Here is a 14,170-nt window from a genome sequence, read left to right on the forward strand (position 1 = left end):
CTGATTTTGAGAGTGGGTCCTTTGGGAAGGAACATTTCAGTGACATTTAAGTTTGAGCGTTGACTCAAATCAGGATGTGTGAAGATCCTGGTTTTGTGTTGTGGTTGATAGCAGCTCTTAAATGAATGTGCATTCTGTTAAAAAAAAAAAAAAATAAAGTTCCGTTCTTGTGCACAAGGGTGTCAAACTCATTTTTGTCACAGGCCACATTGTAGTTACGATTTCTCCCAGAGGGCCGTTATGACTGTGACTCCATGAAAATCTTTCGCCTCATGATATACACAGATGAAATTTATGAACTAGTTTTGAATTAGAAATCAAGCCTAGTGGGTTTTTCAACTTTCATTCGTGTTCGGTAACATAAAGATGCCTGCAATAGCTCAACTTTATCATTTATGATATGACAATTTTAAATTTTGTTACAGATTATCACAAAAATCATGGACGTTGAATGACATGATTTGCCTTCGCGGGCCACATGAAATCATGCCGGCTGGCCGAATCTGGCCCCCGGGCCTTGAGTTTGACACCTGTACTTGGGCACATAGGAGCCGTTATGGTATACATACATGGAGACATAATTAAATGATTTCTTTTCAATGACTTTAAAGACGTATTTCTATCTTTTGTTTTCTCTTATATATATATATATACTTGCCTGGTAGTGTAAATATTTGCATATATATGCATATATATATATATTTAAAATAAAAATTAAATGAAGAATTAAAAAAAAAATATATAAATATATATTTATAAATCTAAAATTTATTTAAAATAAAAATAAAATGAAAAAAAATATATATATACATTCCCTTTTTCATTCCCTCTTCACTTTTCACTTTTCTTGCACACTCGATCCCAGACCGGAAGTTTATTGCGAGCATTTACTTCCGGACTCTGTCGTCAAGAGTTGCTAGCTTGACGGAGGCGGCGGTTTTTTTTTTTTTTCCCTCTCTTTTTTTTTTTTAACTTTTTTTTTTTTTTTTTGTGGAGTGGAGGCGGTGCCTGTGTGACAGCAGGGGCGGGCGAAAGCGAAGCGGCGGGCGGCCAGAACTCAAGTCGGAACACAACGGAAAGACGACCGACCCGCGGGAGCGGGTGTAGCATCTCCTCGTCTTCACCACCACCGGACTTTACACCCCCCCCCCCCCCCCCGCTCCGGGACTCACATGGCTTCTGTGAGCAGTGCGGAGCGACGGGCTTTTGCTTTAAAAATCAACAGGTAAAGAAACGAAAACGAGTCCTTTATGTGTCGTGTCTCATTGTTTTTGACGAGTTGTAACGGATAACGGGCGGCCAGCCACATGTCGACAGGGCAACAGGTTACTTGGACCATAAGCGGTGTGCTGCACTCCCTTATCCAAGTTGCATTGGAGTTGACGTTGATGAATAATTGCGTACATTAGTAGTATATCCTGTTAAATAGATGGATGCATCACTACTCTGTATATCCTGTCACAAGCGCTCATGCTATACTGTAAGTGAGTAGGCAGGTCCTCATAGTTCCTGCAGGTGTAGAGGAAGTCCATTGTGTCTTATGCTCAATGCTAACTTATTAAAACAAGTAAACAGAGGCGTTTCCTGTGAATAACTCAAATGTATGTGAAGCTTCCCCTTTTGACAATGACACACGTGATGGTTTTGAAGCAGGGTTTCCCCAGCCTTGGCCACATAAGGGTTACACTTGGTTAATTCTGTACCTTCTGCCGTCCACTGTAAAACCTCCTTATCACTAGCATTGATATCTGTCCACCCATCCATCCATTTTCCATACTAAGTAAGTTTCTTTCGGCTTGTCCAGTTAGGGGTCACTACACCGTGACATCTCAGATGAATGGCCATATTTGTTTGGCACAGTTTTTTACGCTGGATGCCCTTCCTGACGCAACCCCTCTCATGGAAGGGAGGCCCCAGTGGGATACGAACTCACGACCCCTGGTTTACAAAAAACAAAGCTCTAACCGCTGAGCTATGGGACCATTCTATCCAGTTTCTATACTACCTATTCTCATTAGGTTCATGGGTGTGCTGGAGCGTATTCCAGTTGATTTTGCCCGGAAATCACGGTGCACCCTGGATTGGTCACCAGCCAACTGCAGGGTACATACAAAAATAACCTTCCGCACTTGCATTTATACCCAAGGACAATTTAGAGTGCAAAATAAACCCAGCATATGTGGTTCTGGATTAAAATTTATTAAACAGCGGTGAGGCCGGCCACCATGTACGGATTAGAGACGGTGGCACTGAAGAAACAACAGGAAGCAGAACTGGCGGTGACAGAAAGGAAGATGTTGGGGTTCTCGCTCGGAGTGAGCAGGTTGGATCGGATTAGAAATGAGCTCATTAGAGGGACAGCCAAAGTTGGATGTTTTGGAGACAAGGTGGGAGAGTGCAGACTTTGATGGTTTGGACATGTCCAGAGGCGAGAGAGGGAGTATATTGGTAGAAGAGGAGGATGGAGCTGCCAGGCAAAAAGAGTGAGAGGAAGACCAAAGAAAAGGTTGATGGCTGTTGTGTTGGAGAAGAAGATGCAAAAGATAGGCTTAGATGGAAAAAGATGACACGCTGTGGCGACCTCTAACGGGACAAGCCGAAAGGAAAATAAGAAGATATGTGGTGGTTTTGGATCGTGGGAGCACCCGAAGAAAATCCTCACAAGCACGACCAGGACATGCAAACTCCACACCGGAAGGCTGGAGCCCCGAGCCAACTTCAGAACTGAGATGGACTCGCCTAACCGTTCCACCTGGCATAGATATGTGTGAATAATACTAAATATTTAATCCATCCATCCATTATCCACCGCTTTTCCGGGTCGGGTCGTGGGGGAAGTAGCTTCAGCAGGGATACCCAGACTTCCCTTTCCTCGGCCACTTCTTCCACCCCTTCCGGAGGGATCCCGAGGTGTTCCCAAGCCAGCCGAGAGACATACTGTAGTCTCTCCAGCGTGTCCTGGGTCGTCCTCTGGGTCTCTTTACCGGTCGGACGTGCCCGGAACACCTCACCGGGGAGGGATCCCAATCAGATGCCCCAGCCACCTCATCTGGAGAGGAGCAGCGGCTCGACATTGAGCCCCTCCCTGATGAGCGAGCTTCTCACCCGCTCTCTAAGGGAGAGCCCGGACACCCTGCGGAGGAGGAAACTCATTTCGGCCGCTTGTATCCGGGATCTGGTTCTTTCGGTCACGACCCACAGCTCGTGGCCATAGGTGAGAGTAGGAACGTAGATCCACTGGTAGATTGAGAGCTTCGCCTTTCGATTTAGCTCCCACTTTACCACAATAAAATAATCAATATTTAATAATGAGAGTAATTAAGTGAAAGTTGGGAATCACTGCTTTAAAGGAGACATCGTGCAATTTCTCATCGCAATTTTAAACTGTGTTTCTTCGTCAAACATTCTGTCAAATTACGCAAAGGATTAATGATATTAATAATGGCTTAGACTGATATGCAGTCAACCCCCGCATATTTGTGGTTTGGCCTTCGCACTTTTCATATATATTTGCATTCATTTTTCTCTGAAAAGTTATTAGTTGTTTTTGTGCTCAAGCCAAAGCAATGAAAGTATAGGATTACTTTGGCACCATTTGGTGGAATCATACTCTCGATTAATTCATTGATAGTGTTGTTTTTTTGTCTGAATTTCAAAAGATGTCCTCTTTTGTTAGTGATCCTTGAATGCACCTCATGCGCAATCCAAAGTGAATTTGTAATTATGTTTCTTTTCGGCTACTATTCTAGCCAATACTCTTGATGTGCCTCGTGAAGGTGATTTGTTTGTGTGCCATAAATGAACAACTGGATACAGTCAGTCCTTTTTTTTTTTTAAAGGCTTGTATGCACCCACAGTAGTTCGGGTCTCTGGATTGCTTGCCCACCAGTCAAGTGTCAAATTACACAACAAGGTAAATGTTTTGAGAGCGGCCTGTTTATGAAAATGAGTCTGTGAGCGAGCCATGCGGAATTCTGCTGAATCATGACAACAGAATTGGGGATGTTTTTCTCGCGTGGACCACATTCTTGAAATCAAAGCTTTTCTCACTGGTGCTTGTATGCAGTTTGCACTATCTTTTTCGGAGCTTAACAAGTCGCTCTGCCGAGTCTCGTTGTGGTAGCGAAGGCCATACATGACGTTGGCCCAGTCGTAGAGTGGCGAGCCGGACAGTAACTCATTTGGATGTGACGGTCATTTCACTCAGGCTTAAACAAGATAAAAGGTTTGCTGTCATTTTTTTTTTTTTTTTAATACTGAAGCGATTTTGACAAGGCGGCACAGTGGTTCACCTGGTAGAGCGTTGTTCTCACAGTTCTGAGGATCTGGGTTAGGGTTAACCAGCTCAGCGTGTACCCCGCCTCCTGCCCGTTGACAGTTGGGATAGGGTCCAGCACTCCCCGTGACCCTAGTGAGGATAAGTGGCAAAAGAAAATGGATGGGTGGATTTCGACAAAAGCATGTTAATGAATTAATAAAACACGTAAATTCCGTTATGTCAACATTTCTGCTGGTCTCACAGTGAAGTTGGCATTCATGGTAGTAAAAAAAATTCCATCAATTACAAGAGGTGTGAAACTATCAAAGGGTACAGTTTGCATTTTGAACATCCATCTATTTTCTGATCCACTTATCCTCACGTGGGCCACAGCAGTGCTAGAGTCTATCCCAGCTATCAATCACAGGGCTCATAGAGACAGACAGACTACAGTCGCATTCACAATCACACCTCGGTGTCACGTCCCATCAGAAACGAGAGTAGGACCCAAATGCAGGAACTCGGAAGACGCAAGGTAGTTCAAGAAGAGACACGTTTATTATATGCCGAGGTCGGGGATCGAGCAGGCAGTCCGGCGCAGCAGCGGTAGTTGGGACGTCGGGCGAAGAGAGCAGATGAGCGGACAGGCAGGAGTCGGTACACGGGAGAACAATCAACGCAGGCAGAAGTATCGAAGGAGTCAGGCTTACAAGGTTGGTCGGAGAACGGACGAAGGTCGGTACACACCGGTTCGATCAGGGAGAACAGAGCACACGAATGGGACACGAAGATCATTACGAACTGGCGCCGGCCAGTTGTCATCGCGGTCATATAAATCCATAGCATGATCAGGCTGCATGAGGCGCAGGTGTGCACCTTCCAATCAGCGCGCCTGCGCGGACACCCGCACAGCTCGTGCTGCAGCGGCAGGATCACGACACTCGGGACAATTTATAGTCTCCACTTAATGGTGTTTCAGACAAAACAACAGTAAAACCAACAAGATTAAAAAAAAAAAAAAGAACTGTAATTTTTGGCCTATAAGCCGCGACTTTTTTCAAAGCTTTCAACCCTGAGGTTTATGTGGTGATGTGGCTAATTTGTGCATTTTTTATAACAGCCACAAGGGGGCATTCGAGCGGAAAAGGTAAGAGACCAGTGGAATATATATGCTGAGGAAGTGACTTTTACCGGTATGTTTTTTTTTTTTAACCAGCCCTGTTAGCGCTGTGCTAGCGTATTGCTTCTATGTTACTGCCGCGTCTCAGTGATTTTTATTGGTATGTTTTTTTTTTTAACCGGCCCTGTTCATGCTACCATGTTGTAGCTATGTTAAGGTAAGCTAAGGTATTAAAACTTTGAAAACTTTTTCAGTGTACCATCTTTGTAAATATCTTGTGATTCAATGTGGGTTTCAATAGGGGCACTAGCGGCTTTTACACAGGTGCGGCTTATGTGTGTTCCAAATGTTATTTCCTTTGCAAATGTACTGGGTGAGGCTTTTCATCCGGTGCGCTCTGTTAAATTATGCATATTGGAAAAGGAGTGGGACATGAAAAATGTATTTGGATCTGATCCCAATAAGGATTGTTGAGCTTTGGCAGAAGTTTGCACATTCCACTTTTACAACACGGTGGTCCAATTTGAGAGAGCGAGAGTCCAATCCTCTATCCATTCCAGGAGGAATGTGCCACACTAACATTGTTTTTTTTCCTTCTTTTTTTTATATATATATAAATAATCCATGACACATCAAAGATATTGCTTTGCTGTGCAGCGCTGAGCTCAGCTGCACAGGGATGTGAGAGATTTGTGGGCCACAGCCCGAACCCAGTGATGAGCCAGCAGAGCAGCTGCTCGCATGGTGATGTTAGGCCAAGGACGCGTGCCAATGATATGCTCGTTGATAGTGGAGCGATCTTCTTAATCATAACTAAACATTTAATTATAAGCTTAGTGTAATTATGTCATGAATTATGCAGTTGTATGATAAGGCACTTTATTTAGTACTGTTTGGATAGGCATTTGCGCTTGATTGACTTTCAGGAAATGTAACGTGAATTAAACCTTCATTATAATTTTTTTGCATTATAAAACTAATTTAACATCTAACAAAAGGGGACAGCAATATCACTAATATGTTCTTCAACTGCAAACAAGTTTTTTGGGACTGAAGCACCAGCACCTCTCCTGGTTGCAACCAAATAATGAATTCCATTTTGTCTCCATTGCTTTTGATTGCATTAACCAACAACCAATTCGTCACGGTCGACAGCATTCTTAACAACTAATTAGTTGTTTAATAAGCGGCTGTCGGCCAGTGGGTGGTTGTGGATGCACACGTCGTCAACCGAAGGGTTTATGGTCTGAATCCTGACTACGACTCCCTTCTGTAGAAGTGTCCTTGGGGAAGACACTGGACCCTAAATTGCCTCCAGGTTGGCATTTTAAATGTTCTCAATTGGGCGGCACGGTGGATTAGCTGGAAAGCGTTGGCCTCACAGTTCTGAGGTCCCGGGTTCAATCCTGGACCCGCCTGCGTGGAGTTTGCATGTTCTCCGGGCACTCCGGTTTCCTCCCACATCCCAAAAACATGCATTCATTGGAGACTCTAAATTGACCCTCGGTGTGATTGTGAGTGCGACTGTTTGTCTCCATGTGCCCTACGATTGGTTGGCAACCAGTTCAGGGTGTACCCTGCCTCCTGCCGGATGACAGCTGGGATAGCCTCCGGCACTCCCGCAACCCTCGTGAGGATAAGCGGATCAGAAAGTGGATGGATAATCTTCAGTGCTCCCCTCATGGTGCTTCATGGAGGAGTTTCTGCACTCAGTTTACACGCATTACTCAAAAAAATCCTCCGCTTTCCTCTTATTTTTTAAAATAGCATGCTATCTTTAAATTGCTGATTTTCAAATGCAAACAGTGACATGCTTATCCAATTGAGTCTTGAATCCCAACTCAAAGTCAAGTCTTTTATAAGTTTGAGATAAGCAAGCAGAGTACCAAGCACAACGAAAATGTGCGACTTTAGCTTGATTGACTCGAAGTCCCCCACATCTGCTATATACACGTTACAAATTCCAAATCAGTGCAACTAATAGCAAACATGAATCACATATACAAGGAGGGTGTGTAGATTGGCACTAAATGAATGCAACATGTTTGTAGATCTTAAACATCCCGACTATTTTCATTTAGTCCCATCCAGATGCATTGGGAAGGAAATCCTGCACATCGGGGGCATCGTGCTGCTCTGGTTTCACTTCAGTTTTCTCTCAGGAAATGTTTTTTTTTTTTCATCATAGGCTGAAAAAAGGCAGAAAGAAGAAGTGTTTAAAGCAATATGGCATAACGTGTGCTGGGTTGTCAAGTAAAGAGAACTAGCATGGAGATAACTATTAACATACAGTATGATAACAGGTGTGAGGACAGCTGTGGATGTGGGGTCTCTGCGGTTCAATAGCTTTTAAGTGAAGGAGGGGGTCAGATTGAATTACATGGGTTCTGCTCTTGTTAAAAAGCCAGAAAAAGACAGCCAAAACTGTTATATGTATCAACGAAACTTGACATGAAGGTTTGTTTTGGTCACTTTGGATCGCTCCTGTGTTTGTGCGTGCCAACCCCTGACAGGAAGCTGAGCCACGATGGGACTGATAGCAGCAAGACCCATTAAAGTCTAAAGACATATGATAGGATGGGACACACAGGAAGGGCATCCCGCTGCCACATTCCTCTTGAAACGTGCGCCCCGCCACCCTTTGTTATTCCTCGACTTCCTTTTTGGATCAGATGACGGACGGAAGGTGGTCTTTTTTTCGGGGGAGGGGAAGCGATTTGCTGGTCTTGCATATTGAAGGAGAAACTCCCCTCAAATTTGACAATAATGCCAATGAAGTTTGGTCCAGTTCTGTAAATGTTGTTTGGCAATTTTTTTTTTTTTTTTTTTAAACTTCCTTGGCAATGGGGAAATTGTTTATTTTCTGGACAGCAAGATGGTTTAGTGGTTGTGTGCCTGCCTCACTGTAAAGAGGTTGCTTGTTTAAATCTCAGCTTGCGAGTTTCCACTGGGTACTCTGTCTTCTGCCCACATTACAAAAACATGTATTTTAGGTTAACTGAAGACACTAAATTCACGATGTACTTCACCTCTCGCCGAGAATCGGGTGGGGATGCGGCATGGGAACTCCTCGGGGCAGCGTTTTTCTGCTCCATACAAAATCTCCGCATTTGGAACTGTAGCTCAGAACATTTAGCGGGATTCAAATATTCAAAAGTATTTAAAACGGGAATCGTTCATTTCCTCTTTTGTTGATCAAGGAAATGTAATCAAGTCCTTGAGAGCAAGCCCTCCTTTAAAACTGCACACTCCACAAATATGGCAGGCATTCTGGATCATTATTAATAAAAAGATTACAATTTTTTCCCTCCCAATCAATATAAGTACATTTCTTTGACCAATCCTCACAAGCACATGCTCTGAAGCATTAAATTCCATCATTCCATTCTGGCACGAGCCTATGCCAGCTGATTTATGGTACGAGGATTGACACAATAATACTGATAATCAAGAGCAGAGTTTCCCATTCAGACATCCAATCAGAATTATGCAGGCGAGGGAGTAAAGGAGGTTGAGGTGGGGGAGGGTGCTTGTCACATATTCAGAGAGGCTTGCGCAACATTTTCAGAAACGCTGACGAACGACACCATGTGCGCTCGCAGCAAGTGCGGGCCTGCAGTGTCGGACAGTGTGACGCAACAAAATTAGCTGCTATTGGGGTAGAGAAGAAACTTCTGGAAACACAAGTAAATATTTGAAGAAGTACAACTTGGCCATGTTACAGTGCTTGTTTGAGACTTGTGTAGTTTTAAAGTATGCTGCATTATTGACACATTGGGGGCATGTTTGTGTGGCTTTGATGCTAAATAAGGCATTATGTGTTCTCTGGATCGAATGACAACATTGTAGTTCCTCAGCATCAGGGATAGAATAGGTGTTTTTTTTTTTTTCTTTCTATGTATATTTTATACTCAATACGGTGTAGTCATCCATTAGGGCAATAATGTGAGGGTGTCATTAATCTGTCCATCCATTAGGCTTTACATGATCATGATTTTTGGGGCTCATCGGCGAGATTAAAAAAAAAAAAAAATCACAGAACCGATCGGAAGATCGAGCAATGTTCCTATTTAAATTAAATGTTCTTTTACTGTATGTACTTGTGTATTCAATTGCTCCAACAATATATTTTTACGATAAATAATGTACCTTATTTACACTAGTGAGGCATAGTGACAGACAGAACAAATGAAGGGTCTTCTATTAATGGCAGGAAGTAAATCCAGAAATTAATGTCCACTTTTTGTGACAGTTTTGTCTGTTGGGTTGCTATGAGATTTTTCAATTGTAAAATATGTTCCTTGGCTCCATAAAATTTGGAAATCACTGCTCTAGTCAGATCATGAATTTGAATCAGACAGGTCAAACCAAGATTGCAACATGACAGAAATAATGGGTGCTAACTTACTGTATTTAATCTACTTTACTGTGACTAAACTACTTCAACCACACCAAAACTTTGGAGCGGGATTCTACAGAACGCCAGCATGTTTATGCACAACTGTTAATGCAAGCGCTCTCTTGCTAGGCTACATACATAACCTTTTGTTCCCTGCTTGCGAGCCGTATCGTATTTGAAATTACGGGAACATGCCTTAAGCGAACGTCCTCTCCCGGGCTCCAGTGACCACCAACACACGTTTTTACCAATTTTATTCTTATCATACAGTCCACGCGATGCAGTGTTGTTGTCGTCACCACAGTAATGAGTCCCAGTATCGAGTATCGAGTAACGAGTATCCAGTCCCATTTGAGTTGACAAAATAAAAGCCCAATGATTGTAAAAAATGGTATGCCGTAGTATCTGAGCGCAAGATTTTATTACACGTGTCGGGCATAGTGTAGTTGTGAGAGTAAATGTGTGTTGTAGTCTGATCCACATCACCGTTTTTTAAAATAATTTTATTGACTGTCAGATATTTACAGTAATGGATTCAAAGATACTATACACGATGGCAACATGGGTTAAATATCTTTTGCGGAGCCAATCAATGATGTCATTGATCAGATTTGCAAATTATGACATTAAAGCTAATCAACATAAAATGACAACTATCGACCGATACTGATGCGGATGATTAGATTGGAGTAAAGTTTACCGTCCATCCATTTTTGTATATTCTTGTACCTGAAGAAAACCCACACAAGCTTAGGAGAGAACACACAAACTCCAAGTAAGACCCCCAAAACAAAAATCCGTCTTTTTTCCCATTTCCTATCTTCCGGATTTACACGGGAATCCTAATTGACCCCAAACGGCAGATATAAAAGTAGAAGTCTCTCACTTTACTTCTGCTGCTTGCTTTGGGCCCCATTTTGTTGTTGTTTAGTCAAATGCAGCTTTCATCCATACAATGTGAATAACACCCAAAGTGCTTCTCACTGGCCAAGAGATGAATTAATTCAGATTTGTTTGCTGGATTGAAATTCAATTGCAGAGGGAAGTAGTGCATTGCATTATTTTTACCCACCCCAAAAGCAGCTGCATTATCTTTCCACTCCATAACACATTTTTGTTGTTGCTTATTTGTAACGATTTAACCAGATTGTAGTTTGACAATACAGGAACAACTATGATGTTACATGGTTATTGTTTTATTGGACAGCAAACTGACTTGGCTGATTGTCTTTGGGGTGTGGTCTGTGTCTGATGATGTCAGCGAGAGACGCGCATCAATAGTTGTGAGTATTTCCTGACTTAATCATGCGTTCAGTCTCATTTGTCCTTGTCCAGTCATCCTATTATTTAAGTTCGCGTCTTGGAAAAAAAATTGGACATTTCCTCCACAGTTGCAGCTTGAGCTGCCGTGTGACACTTCTTGGCTGTGCTCACGTTTTATTTTGGGACGACATCATTGAGTTGAGAGAGAGAGAGAAAGAGAGACGTCTGGGAAATGACTTGGTGGTTTGTGGGGATCCTGGACCCTTACATTGAAGACCGGGCTGACATAGCAGAATGATTCAACACATAACTCTCTGTATTGTATTTTGTTTCTTTACTATTGCAAAATGTATCCTCAGGTTATCATCATTCCAATATTATATAGTTTACTCCACTTTTATCCAACATTTTAATGGACAAAATTAGCAGAACATTGGTTTGACGCTGAATTGCTGCCCTGTAAATCTGCTTTTGGACGGCGCTGTCCATTGAAGACAATGTTCTAACGCTGCTTGTGTACTGTGTTGAAATAATGCCTGTGTGCCGCTGGCAAGGCCTGATTACCGTTTTACTTGCCTGCTCTTTTTATAGCCACACGCTTTGTGTTTTGAATGGTAGCAGCCAGACGACCGCAGTGGGTGTGCTTGTGAATATGCTCGTGCACAGGCAAATGATACTTTTATATTCAGTTCAACTTTTGTTGTGACATGGATATGTAAGGACTTTGTATTAGTTATTGCTGTGTCATGTATAAGGATATTTGTTGTGTACTTTGTGGTTTTGGGGTTAGGGTTCGGCCCTTTTTGTAGTTGAGTGTTAAATACATTTTATGAGGTTTGAATTGCCGTGTATCCAAGTTCAGCACAGTCACTGGTCAATACACCCTTCAAGGCCAGAAAAGACATTCGTTTTTTGTCGCTGCATTCAAGTCTTGCAACCCACAGGTTGTCCACCATTTTTTAACCTCTGATAAATATACCATTTATTTAGTTCAGGATAATTTAACCATCATCCTCCTATCTCAAATATAACCAAATGAACCACAGACAAGATGTTAGAGAAACTGCAGCACAACCACTGTGATTGCGCCTCCAAATTTGGCGGGGAAAGTTCTTTACATCCCAAAAATCCTCATTCATGTGAAATTTCACAAGACCGCAAAGTAACTCACTGGAGTTCATTTCGACAAATTTCAAACGATGAACTTGACGGGGTGTTATGATAAGAAAAGACGAATGTTCATCAGAAAACAGACTCAACGTTAACCGCGAGCACTAGTCGTAATGTTTAACTTATTTTCACACCCAAGAGAAATGCTGATTTAAGCTTTGTGCAGTTAGTAAAGGGTTTGGAATGGATTATATCGATGACATTTTTTTCCGAGGGAATTCAATCTTCTGTTTTGCCCGTCACAGATTTAAACCTCTTCAGGATCCACAGCTGAGTTGTTTTGCATTAAGTCTTAATGATTTAGGATTAGGTGTAATCCTTTACATTTGTGCACAGAAAAAAATTAAAAGGTGAGGTTCAACTGTTAATTTTTGTTTAACTGACATTTTTGCTTCCATTATGACTGACTGTCCTTGCCTGACTTCACTTGTGGGTTTGAAATGACAGGCAGAGTAGTCGTATTTACATAAATTGCAGCTCTGCTACTGGACTTTGCTCTGAAAATTCTGTACCACTCATCCTCCCGTGTCCTCACCTTCTTGGGTATGATATGTCTTGAGTAACACATGCCGCTGTTTGTGAGGGGAACGCATGTAACATCACAGTAAAATAGAGAGATTGTACTGTACAGAGGAACATCAAAGATCTAAACGAGAACACAATCCACCTCATGATGCCTGTTGACCTTTGAGTCCTTGCAATTTCCATGCAGTGTTTTGTCCAAGGATATAATGGGAACAGTAAATCTGCCTGAAATGACTCTCACCATCACAGATGCTACAGGCAGTGTTTTAAGTAACACGTCAGCATTATAAACTCATACAAGTGGAAAAATAAATCAAGATTGTTTATGAAAAAGTAAGACAAAGGCATTATTCAAATGTACAGTTGAAGCCAGAAGTTTATATACACTGCAAAAACATTTCATTTTTTGTCTCAGTCTAAAGTCAAAACAATTCAATCAATGCCCCTTCTTTTAACACTCCTTGCTAAGGCTGATTCATGTTTTGGAATGATTTAAAAAAATAATAATAATAAATTAAAGTTTACAAAAAAACAAAACATTTTTTTATTGCTGATGTCTTGGCTAGTTAAAGTTTTGTGCGACTTTAGATGGATGTTTTTCCAGACAATTTTGGTCGAAATCCGCATTGTCGATAAAGTACGGCACCACTTTAGAATGTCTGATAGAGGGGCTGCAGCAAATTATTTTAATAATGGATTAATGTGTAGATTATTTTTTTTTTGATTAATTGATTAATCAGGGTGGCATGGCGGACGACTGGTTGGAGTGTCTGCCTCACAGTTCTGAAGACCGGGGTTCAGATCCTGGCTTTGCATGTTCTCCCCATGCCTGCGTGGGTTTTCTCCAGGCACTCTGGTTTCCTCCCACATCCTCAAAACGCACATTAGTTAAAGACTCTAAATTGCCCATAGGTGGGAATGAGTGTGTGAATGGTTGCTTGTTTATATGTACCCTGCGATTGACAGGCAGATAGCTGGGTTAGGCTCCAGGTCTCCCCCGACCCTTGTGAGGATGAGCGGCTTGGAAAACGGACGATTGAATCAGATTAAAAAAAAAAAAAAAACTTGCATCCCTTTATTCAGTTTAGGGATATTTTGTCAATTGAAGGTGCATAAAATCCACAAACATAATTGGATTATTGTTCATTTACTTGTTTGGTCCATGACATGTTAGAAAAAGACAAAACATTTTCATAATTTTCTTCCAAAGTAAAAGCAGATGTTTGCAGATATCTTATTTTGATTAAACACAAAAAAATCAGTCTGTTTTCATGGAGGACTACAGAAATCTTTTCTTCATTCTTAGGGCTCCCCGTTTTCTGGGATTCCAAGGGCACGAGCAAACGCACATGCACAGGCACTGTATCTTCCCAGTGTCTTTGAATGCAACCCTCCATTGCAACGTTCAGTAGATTTTCTGCTGCAGCCTGACCCG

The 14,170-nt window shown here is 42.0% G+C and overlaps 1 protein-coding gene and 1 long non-coding RNA gene across 2 annotated transcripts in view; one reads left to right on the forward strand and one right to left on the reverse strand.

Annotated features, from left to right (window-relative positions):
- Window positions 1-1,009: 1,009 nt before the first annotated feature.
- Window positions 1,010-14,170, forward strand: part of dock8 (dedicator of cytokinesis 8) — a 72,695-nt gene continuing 59,534 nt past the window's right edge. The window contains exon 1 of the mRNA XM_061818229.1: window positions 1,010-1,225. Within this exon, the coding sequence (XP_061674213.1) occupies window positions 1,173-1,225 (53 nt within the window). The 5' untranslated portion in view covers window positions 1,010-1,172. The remainder of the gene's footprint in view (window positions 1,226-14,170) is intronic.
- Window positions 3,791-5,097, reverse strand: LOC133499842 (uncharacterized). Its single transcript, XR_009794761.1, has 3 exons — window positions 4,969-5,097; window positions 4,293-4,408; window positions 3,791-4,208 (listed from the first exon to the last, which is right to left on the reverse strand). It is a non-coding gene; the product is annotated as an uncharacterized LOC133499842 (long non-coding RNA).

This window comes from Syngnathoides biaculeatus, chromosome 4, assembly GCF_019802595.1.
Source record: "Syngnathoides biaculeatus isolate LvHL_M chromosome 4, ASM1980259v1, whole genome shotgun sequence".
Classification (NCBI taxonomy): domain Eukaryota; kingdom Metazoa; phylum Chordata; class Actinopteri; order Syngnathiformes; family Syngnathidae; genus Syngnathoides; species Syngnathoides biaculeatus.